Consider the following 15,693-nt stretch of genomic DNA (forward strand, 5'->3'; position numbering starts at 1 on the left):
AAATGTGGAAATTTACAACCACGCCGACGGCTGGACGAGTGACCACCGACGGCTCATTTGGGCGGCGGCGGCGGTGCGGCGCGACCGATACGAGCCGTCGTAGTCGTCGGTCGTCGCGCCCGCGTCTCTCAACGACGATGATGACGTCGCCGCTTGTCGACTGCCCCCCTGCCTCCTGTGCCGTTGCCGCCCGCAGAGAAGAGGGTGGAGCAGAACGGAAGGGTCTACTTCGTCAACCACAACACGCGCACCACGCAGTGGGAGGACCCTCGGACACAGGGGTAGGCTGACGCCCCCCCACCCCTCCCCACGATCCCCCCCCAACACCCCCTAGAAAACCGTCCTCTCGGATGTTGCGTTAGGTCATGGAAGCCACTGGAACTTATGCATTTTAAAATTTAAAATTGAAAAATAATTTCTTTAGAACTACATTTTATCTTTAGTTGTCCTTCCGCCGCACCTCCGATTAACACAGTTGGCTACGTACAGTATGAAAGACGTTCAACATACATACGTACAGCGTCATTGTGTTTTGGACGTTATTTTGGTCTTTTTTTTCCCACCCCAAATGTAATCCCCGTCGTGCGCTGTCGGCATCGCGTCTTGCCCGCGGGGATACCCGTTGGGATCTCTCGCAGCAGAGCGATGCCGACGTGTCAGACCCGAGTCCTCGACTTCGGCCACGGCAGTGGCAGTAGTAGCAGCGATGGAAGAGCAAAGCGCAGGCCACCGACCGCCGGTGGGCGAGTGGCCGGAGCGAATCGGTGGATTCGTCGGTCAACCTGGGCCGCTTTTACGTCCCTGGGTAGGGGCGGCAATTCGATACGGCGTGGATATTTATAAAAGTCTAAATGTGACCGGGAACTCAAGACGCGCCGCGTAGGATGCTGCGAACCGCGAGGTCGTCGGTGGAAGTGGCGGCACGTTGAAGTCCGTTAGTGCGTTTTAATTTTAGGCCGTGGATTAGGGTTGGAAGCCGGTGGGCGCAATGAAACGCCCGTTGGGTTTGCAACAACAAGTTCTTAGGAATAGAGATTGTATGCAGCATTGTCAAACGACTTGCGCTACAGCAGAATATTTGGCAGACGAGCAGTGTCCGCCAATATGTTTATTCTCACATTGCGTTGATGTTTCACATCACACTCGTTTTCTCTCTATCGAAGCCCTTCAACTGCATTTTTCTCATCAAAAGCTACCATCGGGACCTTGCTATCATACCCATTTGTGATCCGGAGATGACCTGTTTCAAGAAAATCATTGTTAGCAAATATCACCCTGAGAGGTACCAAGCAGCCGTTCCCGGGCCAGTGGCTCAAGGCTTTGAGAGAGACAGCCCTGTCCCCCTGCCCTGCAGGATCGTGAATGAGGAGCCGCTGCCCGAGGGATGGGAGATGCGCTACACAAACGAGGGCGTCCGCTACTTTGTGGACCACAACACGCGCACCACCACCTTCCAGGACCCCCGGCCTGGCGCCAAGGCTTCCGGGTGAGCTGCCTTGCGCTGCTGTTGCCGCCGCCACCACCACCACCATAAAACCACCACCACAAATCAACCACCGCAATCATCATCGTTCTCATAATCATCACCACCACCTTCTAGGCACCAAAGGCTTCTGAGTAAGCTTCTGAGCTGCTGCTACTGCTGCTGCCACCACCATAAAACTACCATCACACCACCATCACAATCATCATCATTCTCATCATCACTACTACCACCTTCTAGGACCGCAGCATGGTGCGTAGGCTTCTCGGTGAGCCGCTTTCACCACTGCCAGCATAAAAGCCACTACTATTTGTACCAATGTCATCACCCCCACCACCACTATCATTATCATTATCACCGCTGCCACCACCACCACTGCCATCATCCTCGTCAACACCACCGTCATCATTGTAGGAGCCGCGGGCAATAGAGTAGTTGGTAAGAGGAGCTCTCCTCTGCTGTGTATATGCCATAGAACGTATATAATGTATCTCGCAACAAGAGCGCCTTTTGGCGTCATCTGGTCCAACCCATGTGAGACTAGGCTCTAAGGAAAGCTGTTTCGGGTGTGGACCAATCAACTTCAAGGACAGTGCACATTATCAGAGTTATGTTTTTTGTTTGCATTATGGCTGCAGGTATTGTGATCTATGCAAACATGACTCCTTGTAAAAAAGGTGTCAGTTTTGTTGCCAGATAGAAGGGTAAAAAAAAACAATTATCATATTTTTTACTGGCAAATGAGGTTCCAATGGTGTATAGAATGTATATGACGGGATCTGCCGTTCGTTAACAGGACCAAGGGCGCCTATGGGGTGCCCATCGCTTACGAGCGCAGCTTCCGGTGGAAGTTGGGGCAGTTTCGCTACCTGTGCCAGGTGAGAGCGTGCAGCGTCGTGACGACCGTGCGTTTGCTCGCTCTGTCGTTTCAAAACTCTTTCGTCTGCGCGAACCGAGACCCCCGTTGTCTCACTTTGTTCGGCGGTACCACGCGAAGTGACGTTACTTTCAGCGGTTCCAATTTCTCTACGTTGGCCAACAGCGGTGAATTGTGTAACCCTACGCGTTTGAAATGAGTGGGATAAAAATACCGCTCTACCCGACCTGTTAATGCTTTCGATGCTTGCATTTCCATTGTACGGTAAAACCTTGCATTGCGAGCATAATTCGTTCCAGAAACGTGTTTGTAATCCAAAGCACTCGCATATCAGTTGTGATCACGTGACGCTCGGCAGACAAAGCGTATACGCGTACTACTCGTATTGCAAGACCTCGCTCGTTTATCAAATTAATATTTATTTAAAAATTTTGCTCGTCTTGCAAAACACTCGCATACCAAGTTACTCGCAATCCAAGGTTTTGCTGGACTGTTCGTCTTCCTTTCGCCTAAGTCCAACATGCGAATTTCTTAAAAACTGCTTTTTTGTGTTTAGTTTTTTTGTCCTTCCCCCGCACCTCTGATTATTAGCATGTTGGGCTACGTACGGTGGGAAAGAAGTTCAACAAACGTAGATTTTTGCCGTCGTTCTCTTGGTCTAACACTGAGACAAGACCATGGCGACGGCTGTCTCTTGTGGTTAATGCAGTAACACGATTCCTTGTTAAAGGTTTCAGTTTGGTGTTTTAACATCTTAACACAGCTGTTTTGTTGCCAGGGAAAACCTATTCTCATATTTTGGTACTGGCAAAGGAGGTCCCATGATGGTTGTTTGTAATCATGTTCTCGTCGTGTATGCATGCATGTACGTTGAACCTCTTTCGCACCGTACGTAGCCAAACCGTGCTAATCGGAGGTGCGGGGAAAGGACAGCAACCTAAGCACAAAAAGCAGTTCTAAACAAATGTGTGTCCGATCTAATTTTAAAAGCGCATACGCTCCAATGGCTTCCTTAAATCGGAAGGAAGAGCATTCCAGGCGGTCGCAAAAGCACATCTGAAAGAGCCGTGCGACGCGATGACCAGCTGGTGGGGAGGGACAACAACAACGTGTTATTCATAGGGTTGTTATCATTGTGTATCCTGCTGTCCGCAATACGTTATACTGGTAGGAACCTCCTGGTTACACCAGCCCACATGGGATTATTGTGTCCGTCGTGCAGGGAGGGGCTGGGTGGGGAGGGAGGGGCTGGGTGGGGAGGGGAGGGTGGGGAGGGGCTGGGTGGGGAGGGCCTGGGTGGGGAGGGTGGGGCTGGGTGGGGAGGGTGGGGCTGGGTGGGGAGAGGAGGGGCTGGGTGGGGAGGGTGGGGAGGGGCTGGGTGGGGGGTGGGAGGGGTGGGGCTCGGTGGGGAGGGGCTGGTCACCCCGTGGTGCCCTTATAAAACTCAACGTTTAACCTACTCACGCCGGCTTGTGCCCGCCCTCACAGTCGGCATATTTGCGGAATACACCACGCCGCCGTTGACCCTGGCCATTGACCGAGCAACCCAACGTTCCTACCAGCTCCCTCCGCAGGAATATGTTTCATAAGAATGCTTATTGTTGTGTACTCTCCTGTCCGTGATACATCCTGTCTCTAATACATTAACAATGTTCTTGTGTACCCCGCTGTCGTAAAAGAGTTAAGCCCTCTCTCAACGCGCGACTTCTGGATTTAGCACATTTTGGCCCGTTACTAAGTGCATCCTAGTTCCCTATTCGCGACCCCCCCCCCCCCCCCACTGGACTCCGGTATTCGCGAGTGTACGGAGTGGTCAGACCACAGACACCGGGTAGCCGCGCGCAGAATGTTGTCTGCGAAGATTGGGCACAAGCTCTCGCCCTCGGCTGCCCGCCTCATCCTCGGTCTCTCGCAGTAATCCCCGCCCTCAACTCGCCGTTGTGCATTTTTTTTTATTTTATACGTCCAGTGCTTACGCGGTCGACTCGTTTATGCACTTCTAGATTTGAAGCTTTCGTGACTGCAAGGATTCATACTCTTAGGTTTTTTCGGTAAAGTCACGTAGGTAAAAAAAATTATAATAAAAATAATAAAAGAAATAATAGAAATAAAATAATATATCACGACGTTTCGGAGGCAACACAAGCTTCCGTCTTCAGGTGGAACCGTCACAGCACGATTGCTGTATCAAGTAAAGAGAAATGCCATATATATGGTCGGGTCTCTTGGGATTTCTCTTTACTTGATACAGCAATTGTGCTCGTTTATACACTTTGGGAGGTGCGCGCTGAATGGTCGTGGGGAGGGGAGGTATGTCCCTGTGTCCCTGAGATGAGATGCATGCCGCTTGCGATGTTTCTGAGACGTGTGAGCGAGCGCACATGTAAATGCATGAATGGAAAGATGTTTATTTTCCGATGTTAGGAAGCCACTGGAGCTAAATTTCGATTTAAAGCTTTCGTGACTGCAGGGATTCATATTCTTGGTTCTTTCGGTAAAGTCACGTAGAAGGGAAATAATAAAATAATACAAATAAAACGTAATAAAATAATTCTCACGACGTTTCGGCCACAACGCAAGCAGCCGTCTTCAGGTGTAGAACAGGTCTGTCAAGTAGACAGACCTGTTCTCCAACGTCGTGAGAATTATTTTATTATGTTTTATTTTTATTATTTTATTATTTCCTTTCTACGTGACTTTACCGAAAGAACCAAGAAGATGAATCCCTGCAGCCACGAAAGCTTTAAATCGAAATGTGAAGTGTTCTTAATCTTTTTCTAATAGATTGTATCTGCTTTTAAGTTGTGACACTGTGGCCGCTTCTCCCCTGTGGTTTTAGAGCAACGCTTTACCCGGGCACGTGAAGATCAGCGTGACGAGACAGACGCTCTTCGAAGACTCCTTCCAGCAGGTACGGTACGAGAATAGTCATCGTTAGCTGGTGGCGCGGTGGTGAGATGTTAACTCCCTCGCCTAGTATGCAGGAGGTCGTGCGTTCAATCCCGACCCTTGATGCCTGCTGTATATTTGGAGTTTGCATGTGTCTCTCCCTCGTGATTGTGTAGGTTTTTCTCCCGGTTTTTTTTTATTTTATTTTTCCCCCCCTCCACACTTAGATTCAACGTGCGTTTAGCATATTTGGCTGCTGTAACTTGCCACACAATGAGAAGCCACTTCGTTGAGCTATCATTTGTGACCAAGGTTCTGAGAAAGAGCTGTATAGCTCAGCGGCCCTTACCTGGTCAAATAAAAACGAATTTAGTTGGGTTATAGATCTCGAAGAACTCAACTCCTGTGGGTGTCGTGGTGGCGTAGTACCCCGGGCTCGCCAGGAGATGGCAGCGCAGTAAAAAATGTGGACTTGTCTATGGGAAAAGAGTCCATCGTCAAGGGTTTTTGTTGGGTTACGTCGCGTCAATATAAATACGTTGTTAAACACCGCCACCACCCGGCACAGCCAATGAGGTGAGGTTTGTCACGTGAACGCAACGATGGTTACTCCTTCAGTATTATCCGGTGGTGTGTTGGCGAGAAAATAAATCCACCTCGTGAGAAGTTTACGAGGATCGCTTTTAAAGGTTTTTATTTGCAACGTTTTGCCAGAATAAAGGTGTCAGTTTTTGTACCAGTTGAAAGGGTAAAAACCTATTACTATATTTTGCTACTGGTAAAGGAGATGTCTCACAGTGTAAATGCTTACCCCGAGCTCTCAATATTCTGATAGTGCGCTGTTTTTGAGTTGTACGCCTTTTGGCGTCATCTGGTCCAACAGCAATGGAGACTAGGCTCTAAGGAAAGCTGTCTCGGGTGTGGACCAATCAACTTCAAGGACAGTGCATACATTATCAGTTATGTTTTTTGTTTGCATTATGACTGCAGGTATTGTGGTCTATGCAAACGTGACTCCTTGTAAAAAAGGTGTCAGTTTTGTTGCCAGATAGAAGGGTAAAAAACCAATTATCATATTTTTTACTGGCAAATGAGGTTCCAATGGTGGAATAATAAATCACTCGCAAATCACTCTGCTGGGAAGTACGTACGGCAGTTGTTGCCCTCCTGTAATTTTGCGTGACCCTCCTCTGAGTGATCGGTGAGCTCCTTAGCAAGCAAGCGTAATAATCCATAATAGGGGAGGGGGGGGAAGTTTTTTTGGGTCAGATCGCGTAAATATGAATGTGTCGTTAAACCCGCCACCACCCGACACAGCCAACTAGTAAGGTTTGTCACGTAAACGAAACGCGCCAATCCGTTACTAGTACAGCACACCGGTGTGTTGGAGAGTAAACCTCACTCTCTAACCCAACAAACCAAAAACTCTTATGGATAATATTTGACGCGAAAGCCTACGTGTTTAAGCATAATAATGAGAATTTTACATCCCAGTATTTATATCGGGGGGAGGGAGGAGAGGTTGGATACCGTTAGCGATCGTTTTATATTTTATCACGCAAAATTTGAATGCTGTCTTTTTTTAAATTAACATTTCTCTTCTTGGTTATTTCGGTAAAGTCACGTAGAAGGGATATAATAAAATAATAAAAATAAAACATTATAAAATGAGAGAATTATTTTATTATGTTTTGGGAAATAATAAAATAATAAACATAAAACATGGTAAAATAAATATCTTATTTTATAATGTTTTATTTTAATTATTTTATTATTTCCCTTCTACGTGACTTTACGAAAGCTTTAAATCGAAATTTAATATTTCTCGCTCGCCGCTTCTGCCAAGATCCTGTCCCGTCCTGCGTTGGTGCCTCCGCCGCCGCTGTTGTTGTTGACGGACAATCCGGGCGGCCTTTGCGGCCTTTTGGCCAAACTTGCGGAAGTCCAATTTCCCCTTCCCCCCCCCCCCCCCGTCCGTTTCTGTCCGTGCTCGCTCCGCGTTCACGCGCGTAGAACGAACCGGTCGTACGATAAAACTCGGGGACGGCGCTGCTGGGGGGCGCGTGACCTCGCTAATTCAAGCCCGAGGAGGTGGCGGGGGTGTGAACTGCAGAAAATGAAGGCTTTGGTTCTTTTCTTCGGCACGCCGAGTTAAAAGTTAATGAGAGCGTAAAGCTGAAATAATTTGTACAACGCTTACAAGAAGTGCCCGACGTGAATACGAACAAACTGTGCTTTTGTAAAAAAAAAATACTAAATGTTTTTGTATAAATGAATAGATGGATTTGAGTGCCTGGGTTGAGATCCTGGTTTTCTGGCCAGCTGTGGTTGAACCGCTGTTCTCAGCTGCTGCCAAGTGGACAGTGGTGCCCACCAGGACGATGCCCCGAAGCTGCGTGCAGGAGAATCGAACCGTTCGATTTTAAATTGAGCCCTCATTCAAAAATAAAGTAGTTTATTGATTTCGTTATTTGTTTTGTATTTAATTCCAATTATTTAATTGTGTCGTACAGAATTGTGGTTTTTTTTTTTCTCTCTCTCAAAATGTAAGGGTAGTAGTATCTATCTTCTCTTTCGTTTGGCTCCAGCGCCTGAAGATGTGGTCACAAATGTAGATGCGAATCAACAATTGTTATCGTTAGCGATTGGTGGGTCATACTTACATATATGCACGTATGTTGAACTTCTTTCGCACCGTACGTAGCCAACCGTGCTAATTGGGAGGTGCGGGCAAAATCGTCGGTGCCGTTTGGGGAGTGGGGGGGGGGGGCGGTCAGTCGTGTGCGCTAACCGGCTGGTGAGTGTGACGTCACTTTGTTCCCGTCTCAAATGTCTCCACTAAGATCATGGCCATGAAGCCTTACGACCTGCGGAGGAGGCTCTACATCATCTTCCGCGGGGAGGAAGGCCTGGACTACGGAGGCCTTGCCAGGTGCGTGCGCGTTGGTCCAACAACAACAACAAAAAGCAATAGGCTTTTTAACCCTTCCGGCAATAAATACGGGAGGTGTTAACCTTTGAACCGTTCCGACCGAGACGTCTGCAAGTTGCAGGGTTCGGGGTTTCCCGTTCACCGCTGAATCTCGCACACCGCGAGGGGCTCGGCGTTAATTTTACTTGGAGAGGCGTTGCCGTTGTTTTTAAAGACATTGTACTCACCGCAGAGAGCCGTAGCGACACGACCGCAACTCTACGGCAGCTGGCGCCGTCTTTATCCACGCGGAGTTGTTCCGTAGCGTTCGAGCGTACGGCTCTCGTTAACGGTGATCTATGTTCCGTCGTCGTCATCGTCAGCCGCAATCAATCTACTGCTGGATGAAGGCCCTTCCTACGAAGCCGCCGGCATCTCCCACACATCCCATTGGGGGGAGTCACATCTTTTGGGGGGGGGGGGGGGGTCGTAGGGGAGCGGGGGGTGGTCGTACTAACCGAACGCGTCGTTGCCTGCGCAGGGAGTGGTTCTTCCTGCTTTCGCACGAGGTGCTCAACCCCATGTACTGCCTGTTTGAGTACGCGGGCAAGAACAACTACTGCCTGCAGATCAACCCGGCCTCCAGCATCAACCCCGACCACCTCGCCTACTTCCGCTTCATCGGCCGCTTCATCGCCATGGTAGGGGAGAGCGCGATCGGCGCTAGTGCCACGGGGTGCCACGGTGGCGAGACGTTCACTACCGTTCGAACCATCGAGGCGATCCTCTCCAGCTCCACTGCCGAGCGTTCCCGCGGTGGCGCCGACTGCGGTGGCGGTGGTGAATAATGTGAGCGCCCCCCCCCCCCTACCCCCCCTTCCTACCCACCCCTCCCCCGTCACCGGTTGCAGGCCCTGTACCACGGGCGCTTCATCGACACGGGCTTCAGCCTGCCCTTCTACAAGCGCATGCTTAGCAAGAAGCTCACCATCAAGGACCTGGAGTCCATCGACACGGAGTTCTACAACTCCCTCATCTGGGTCCGGTGAGACTGCACTTGTTGTTGTTGTTGTTCTTCTCTTCCGTGTGCCGTTTGATCAGACAAGCCACAGGCTACAATGGTATTGCAAATGTTGTGAGCCATTGCACGGCGACGGAATGCCTCCCAAGTTTTCGGGCGACGCTTTGATGCGAGTGTGGCCGGTTTTCAACGGGGGGGGGGGGGGAGTCCCCCCCTCATTGCAGCAACAGCTTCGTCGCATGCGCCGGGAAAGTTTCCGATCGGACGGACGGAGCTCATGCAAAGTGTAAAAAAAACTAAAAACAGCAGCAAACAACAAAAATTATTATCATTAAACTAAAATAAATTAAGCTGACCTTGGCTCGACGGCTTCGCTGCTAATCCCCCCCCCGGGCAGTGACAACAACATCGAGGAGTGTGGGCTGGAGATGTTCTTTGCGGTTGACATGGAGATCCTGGGGGAGATCAAGTCACATGACCTGAAGCCCGAAGGCAGCGAGGTCCAGGTCACGGAGGAGAACAAGGAAGAGTACATCAGGTTCGGACGCTTGGCCACCCGCTCGCACCACTCACGTGCCGACTCACTCACCCGCTCATCCGCTCACCCACTTCACGTACCAACTTCACTCACCTACTCACTCACCCACTCACCAAGTTGCAGGTCTCAACAAAACACCCACCCACCCATCCACCCACTCATCCATCCACTCATCCACTCACTCATCCATCCAATCATTCACCCACGCACTCACCTTGTGCAGGTCACAACACTTCCATTTTCACTTCTTGCCTCGCACTGCCCCTTCTGTGGAATTCCCTCCTCCCAACGTCACCATCTCTTTTCCAAAGTTTCTGCAGCCTTGCTTAACCACTAGCTCGTCCATTCAACTGCTGGCTTGCTCGCCCTTTCACCCGCTCACCCTTTCACCCGCTCGCTCTTTCACCCGCTCGCTCGCCCACCCACCCGCTCGCTCGCCCACCCGCTCGCCCACCCGCTCGCCCACCCGCTCGCCCACCCACTCGCCCACCCGCTCGCCCACTTACTCGCTGACACGTCCGTTCGTCGCAACTACCAGGGGTTTGAACGGTGGGTGTGTGCACTCGCGCCCGCGCAGGCTGATGTCAGAGTGGCGGTTTTCGCGAGGAGTGGAGGAGCAGACCAAGGGTTTCCTCGACGGCTTTAACGAGGTGGTGCCTCTGCAGTGGCTGCAGTACTTCGACGAGAAAGAGCTGGAGGTGCGTTGAGTGCGTGCGTGTGTGCGTGCGTGTGCGCGCTCTTACGACAGGTATGGAGCGGTGGTGCAGCGGTTAGCGCGCGGCGCTACGAACCCGGCGACCCGAGTTGGATTCCCCCTTACGGCCACCAACACCGGTGACGATTATCTGAACCGGTCCAGAGACTGCTTTAGGTCGACTCAGCCTCAAGCGAGTACCTGGCGCGGTGTGTAAACATCGCCAGCAGGGAGACAAAGGCGGCCGAGCGTGGTGCTGGCCACCCACCCCCTCGTGTGCCGTGCCGGCCTTCATAGGTGCTCGCTAACAGCGCTCGCCCCAACAGTCTGTTTAGGCTACACGGGGGATCTTTGTCTTTGCTGTTACGACATGCAGGGCAATGCGATAACACCGCGCGTTATACATACGAGTGCCGTAAAATAGTAATTTTGAGTGATTTATTCCCGTATCTGGGACCCATACGGCAAAGATGCGACGCTCGCCGGTAAACATCGGGCAGCTCACAGCCTCGACTCGAGCTCGTCTCACTCTGCTGATGGTGGTGGTGGTGTTCTTTGTGTGTTTTGAATCAACGCTCCTGAAGTTAAGTGCCGCCAGAAGGCTTGTGCGGCTGTATGGGTTGTGTAAGATTGTTTTTTTTTTATGCGGAGCGATTGGATGAGATGGCTACGCCAGGGAGACCTTGTCTGCTTTTAAATGACATTTTGTTCATTCCACCGTTTGTCACTTTGTAGTGGCGTTTGGACAGAATGTGTGGACTATAATCGCAATACCGTGAAGGGATGGCAACGGCTTTGAGGAGGCCTTCATCCAGCAGTGGATTAACCACGGCTGATGATCATAATGATTTCACAGCGCTTGATGGTGCACTGAATGCTATCGTGGCCTGCTGGTGTACCACCAATTTTCAAGGCTTTTTACGTTACCAGAATGAGGATCTTTATCTCGACTGCAGGAGAAATCCGATGAGCTATGAAGCTCTTTTCACAGCTGCCCGGTTAGGGGCGGGGTTAGCAAGTCACAACAACAAACAATCGGTGTGACTTACCGATTCACTCTAACCCGTGTGGTTGCGGTCCGAGACAATCGGCGGTCCGGTGACAAAATCTGCCCAGGAAGTGTTCTAACTTTAAATATAATTACGAATGTAATTTTTTTAAATTGAATACGGCGTCGTTCATGCAAATCGCGATCTCGGTAGAATTTGTCACGCCGTCGTTTTTTGTTTTTCCACGCCCGGGAACACCGCAGACAAAAGCGGTGAAGGCAGCCAGAACCGGCGGTAAACAATCGCCCGATTATATATTGGGACGAGAGTGGATTGTGTTTGCGTCTCTACACCGTGTCCCGCCTTCCTTCCCGCCCACTCCCTTCCCACGCACGTCCGTCCCGCCGCAGCTGATGCTGTGCGGCATGCAGGAGATCGACCTCACCGACTGGCAGCGCAGCACCATCTACAGGCACTACAACCGCAACAGCAAGCAGATCGTGTGGTTCTGGCAGGTGCGGTGCACTTCCAACGTGAACCACGCGGGGACAAAGATCCGCGCGCCCCCCCGCCCGCACCCCCGTAGAGCCTTTAACAGACCGATCGATGGGGGGAAGTGTCACAGGGCGAGCACCCGTGAAGGCCGGCACGAGAGTGGGTGGTGTGGGTAGCGCCACGCCCGACCACCGCAGTTGGTCCCTCCGGTTGGTGATGTTGTACGCACACAGCACCGCGCCGAGTATTATACGACGAGGGGGGGGGGGCGGGAGGCGGGTTTGCATCACGGTGCTCCGACGACCGCTCCACACACCGCGCACACAACCAACACTCGCACGCGGGAAGACGGTCGACTCAGGCCCCCGCCCCACACCCCCACACCGCACCCCGTCCCCCGTCCCCCCTGCCCCACCCCCACTCCCCGCACCCCGTCCCCCCGTACCACGCCTCGCTGGGGCACGCATGCCGCTGCAGCGGTTGCTGCTTGTTTTGACCGTACCTCACCGTGCCTCACCGTGCCTCACCGTACCTCACCGTGCCTCACCGTACCTCACCGTGCCTCACCGTGCCTCACCGTGCCTCACCGTACCTCACCGTGCCTCACCGTACCTCACCGTGCCTCACCGTACCTCACCGTGCCTCACCGTGCCTCACCGTACCTCACCGTGCCTCACCGTACCTCACCGTGCCTCACCGTACCTCACCGTACCTCACCGTGCCTCACCGTACCTCACCGTGCCTCACCGTGCCTCACCGTACCTCACCGTGCCTCACCGTGCCTCACCGTGCCTCACCGTGCCTCACCGTACCTCACCGTGCCTCACCGTACCTCACCGTGCCTCACCGTACCTCACCGTACCTCACCGTGCCTCACCGTACCTCACCGTGCCTCACCGTACCTCACCGTGCCTCACCGTGCCTCACCGTACCTCACCGTGCCTCACCGTACCTCAACGTGCCTCACCGTGCCTCACCGTACCTCACCGTACCTCACCGTGCCTCACCGTGCCTCACCGTACCTCACCATGCCTCACCGTGCCTCACCGTGCCGCCGAGCCGCCTTGTGCCCACGCGGGGACGAGCTGCCATTCGGGGCTCCCCTCGGGCAAAAAACTAAACTTCGCTTTACGTTACGTGCGCATTATAACCACCTTATTATTATTATTGTAGCTACGTTTTTTTGTGCTGTAGCTATTGTTACTCTTCGGTTCTTTCGGTAAAGTCGCGTAGCTAGAAATAAAATAAAATGAAACAAATCACGACGTTTCGATCGCAACAAGCGGCCCGATGACGACCGCTTGTGTTGCGATCGAAACGTCGTGAGTTGTTTTATTTTACTTATCTACCCACGTGACTTTACCGAAAGAACCAGAGTATGGATTCCTGCAGTGACGTAAGCTTCAAATCAAGATTGGTAGCTCTTGTTGTTACTATCCAGGCCATCCCCCCCCCCCCACCTCCGTCCACCCCCCCACCCCCCCCTCTCACCCAGCGTTGACTCTGTGAGCACGCTTTGCGTAAGCAGTGCTCGTCCTTCTTCTTGGTTCTTTCGGTAAAGTCACGTAGAATGGAAATAATAAAAAAATCAAATAAAACATAATAAAATAATTCTCACGACGTTTCGGCCACAACGCAAGCAGCCGTCGTCAGGTGACGCTGTCTCCCCGACAGACCTGGTCTTCACCTGAGGACGGCTGCTTGCGTTGTGGCCGAAACGTCGTGAGAATTATTTTATTATGTTTTATTTTATTATTTTATTATTTCCCTTCTACGTGATGACTTTACCGAAAGAACCAAGAAGATGAATCCCTGCAGTCACGAAAGAAGCTTTAAATCGAGACGGTGCTCGTCCGTTTCTTTGTGGCGGGGACAGGTGGTGCGGGAAATGGACAACGAGAAGAGGACCCGCCTGCTCCAGTTCGTGACGGGCACGTGCCGCCTTCCCGTCGGAGGCTTCAACGAACTCATGGGTGAGCGACGATTTTCACTCGCTCAGCAATCTTACTTGTTTAGACTGCAGGAGGAATCCGATGAGCTATGAAGCTCTTGTTCACAGGTGTCCGGTAAGGAGACACTGGGTAAGGACATTACAACAACATGATAGTCGCGCAAAGTGCAAGAAAGGTAAACAAATCGACCAAAAATACAAATACAAATAAATCATCCCCATCCTACCAGGCAAAGCCCCACTGAGATATGAACTTATTTTTCAGGAGCGACTACACATGATAGCTCAAACAAAATGGACTTATAATTTGGACATTTATAGCAGCAAAATAATGTAAATAATACGTTTTTCGTCGCAAAGGGGTGGGCTATGCTGCTGAAGCTGCTGAAGCTGCTGCTGTGTGTACGCGATCCCAATGAGGGGAGCGGTGGTGTCGTGGTTAGCGCTACGCTGCGCTACGAACCTGGCGACCCGAGTTCGATTCCTGCTCACGGCCAACATTAGTGACACACCACAACTGAACCGGTCCTTGTACCCTGCCGGCCTTAATAGGTGCTCGCTGACATCACTCGCCCCCAAAATGTCGAAGGCTGTAATACGGGGGGGATGTTCTTTGGGGCGAGTTGGACATTTCACAAATCTTGAGGGTGATCCACCAAGCCGTGCCGTCCGACGAGTCTGTTCCGTACCCTCGTGTGTCCTCAGGGAGCAACGGAGCGCAGAAGTTCTGCATCGAGAAAGTCGGCAAAGACACCTGGCTGCCTCGAAGCCACACCTGGTGAGCCCCCCCCCATGACCCCCACCCTTCCTCTCTCTTGCCTTGAAGACTTGGGAAGGAGTGGCACGTGCACCGTGGAGATGGAGCTGTGAGATCGGATAGGTTTCCCGAAGAAGGAGTTGCCGAAGAAGCTGCCGGGACGCGTGCCAGACACGTTTGCAGTGGCAAAGGCGACGGATTAGGCCGGTCACTAAGCTCTACCACTTACGTGCAGGAGAAATGAATCCACAAAAACCTGTACACAGCGATGGATGTTTATCTTTTACGGTAGATGCTTGTTTCACGCGGTCTAAACGCTCCTGATAAGTGCCGCGTTTTATCGAAAAAAGCGTCGAGCGAAAGCAATTGCCCCATGAGACGTAATGTCACGGTGAAGTTTGGCAAGTTTGGCAAGACGCGTCGTACGCACACGCAGCGACTGAGATGAGGGTACGCCGCCGCAAGCCGCATCGTTCCGTGCGTACCACCCACAATTCCTACACCGCTTGGATAGCGCGCAGCTCAAGAAAGTAGTCCATCGGCAACCGCTCGGGAAACCGCGTTATAACGCGTTAAGCGAGGCCTTGCCATATCTGTCTTTGATTTTCCCTTCCCCCCCCACTCTCTCCTGCACAGTTTCAACCGCCTGGACCTCCCGCCGTACAAAAGCTTCGAGCAGCTCAAGGAGAAGCTGCTCTACGCCATCGAGGAGACGGAGGGCTTCGGCCAGGAATGACCCGACCGCTCACGCACGCAGACTCGCCCGCCACAGTCCGTGGTGCCCACCACCATTGCGCCGTGGGGCCTGCTTTGATCCGTGAGCGGCCGACCCAAGCGGGCGATGACAACCCGCCCGCTCGTCCCGTCTTGCCCGTGCCGGCTGTGAACGGGCGCGTGGGGGGGGGGGGCAGTAGCCGATGGAACGTCGCGACGTTTCTCCGTTTGCTCGCTGCGCGGGAGGGCGTGGGGGCGGGGAGAGGCCGTCGCAAGGCCCAGGCTCGGAGGCATCGCAACGACAACGATGACAACAGTAGCACCGCCACCACCTTCATCACCTTTACCGCCACCATTCCTACCACCACCTCAAT

The 15,693-nt window shown here is 52.2% G+C and overlaps 1 protein-coding gene across 1 annotated transcript in view; it reads left to right on the forward strand.

The window, feature by feature from the left end:
- The window catches only part of LOC144949660 (NEDD4-like E3 ubiquitin-protein ligase WWP1), a 70,192-nt gene extending 54,704 nt beyond the window's left edge, over positions 1 to 15,488 (forward strand). The window contains exons 11-23 of the mRNA XM_078879647.1: positions 197 to 281; positions 1,355 to 1,486; positions 2,280 to 2,361; positions 5,200 to 5,271; positions 8,093 to 8,181; positions 8,702 to 8,861; positions 9,072 to 9,205; positions 9,579 to 9,719; positions 10,297 to 10,417; positions 11,813 to 11,917; positions 13,774 to 13,870; positions 14,554 to 14,626; positions 15,242 to 15,488. Coding sequence (XP_078735773.1) covers positions 197 to 281; positions 1,355 to 1,486; positions 2,280 to 2,361; positions 5,200 to 5,271; positions 8,093 to 8,181; positions 8,702 to 8,861; positions 9,072 to 9,205; positions 9,579 to 9,719; positions 10,297 to 10,417; positions 11,813 to 11,917; positions 13,774 to 13,870; positions 14,554 to 14,626; positions 15,242 to 15,341 — 1,391 coding nt within the window. The 3' untranslated portion in view covers positions 15,342 to 15,488. The remainder of the gene's footprint in view (positions 1 to 196; positions 282 to 1,354; positions 1,487 to 2,279; positions 2,362 to 5,199; positions 5,272 to 8,092; positions 8,182 to 8,701; positions 8,862 to 9,071; positions 9,206 to 9,578; positions 9,720 to 10,296; positions 10,418 to 11,812; positions 11,918 to 13,773; positions 13,871 to 14,553; positions 14,627 to 15,241) is intronic.
- Positions 15,489 to 15,693: the final 205 nt, after the last annotated feature.

The sequence above is a fragment of the Lampetra fluviatilis genome, chromosome 54, assembly GCF_964198595.1.
Source record: "Lampetra fluviatilis chromosome 54, kcLamFluv1.1, whole genome shotgun sequence".
Classification (NCBI taxonomy): Eukaryota; Metazoa; Chordata; class Hyperoartia; order Petromyzontiformes; family Petromyzontidae; genus Lampetra; species Lampetra fluviatilis.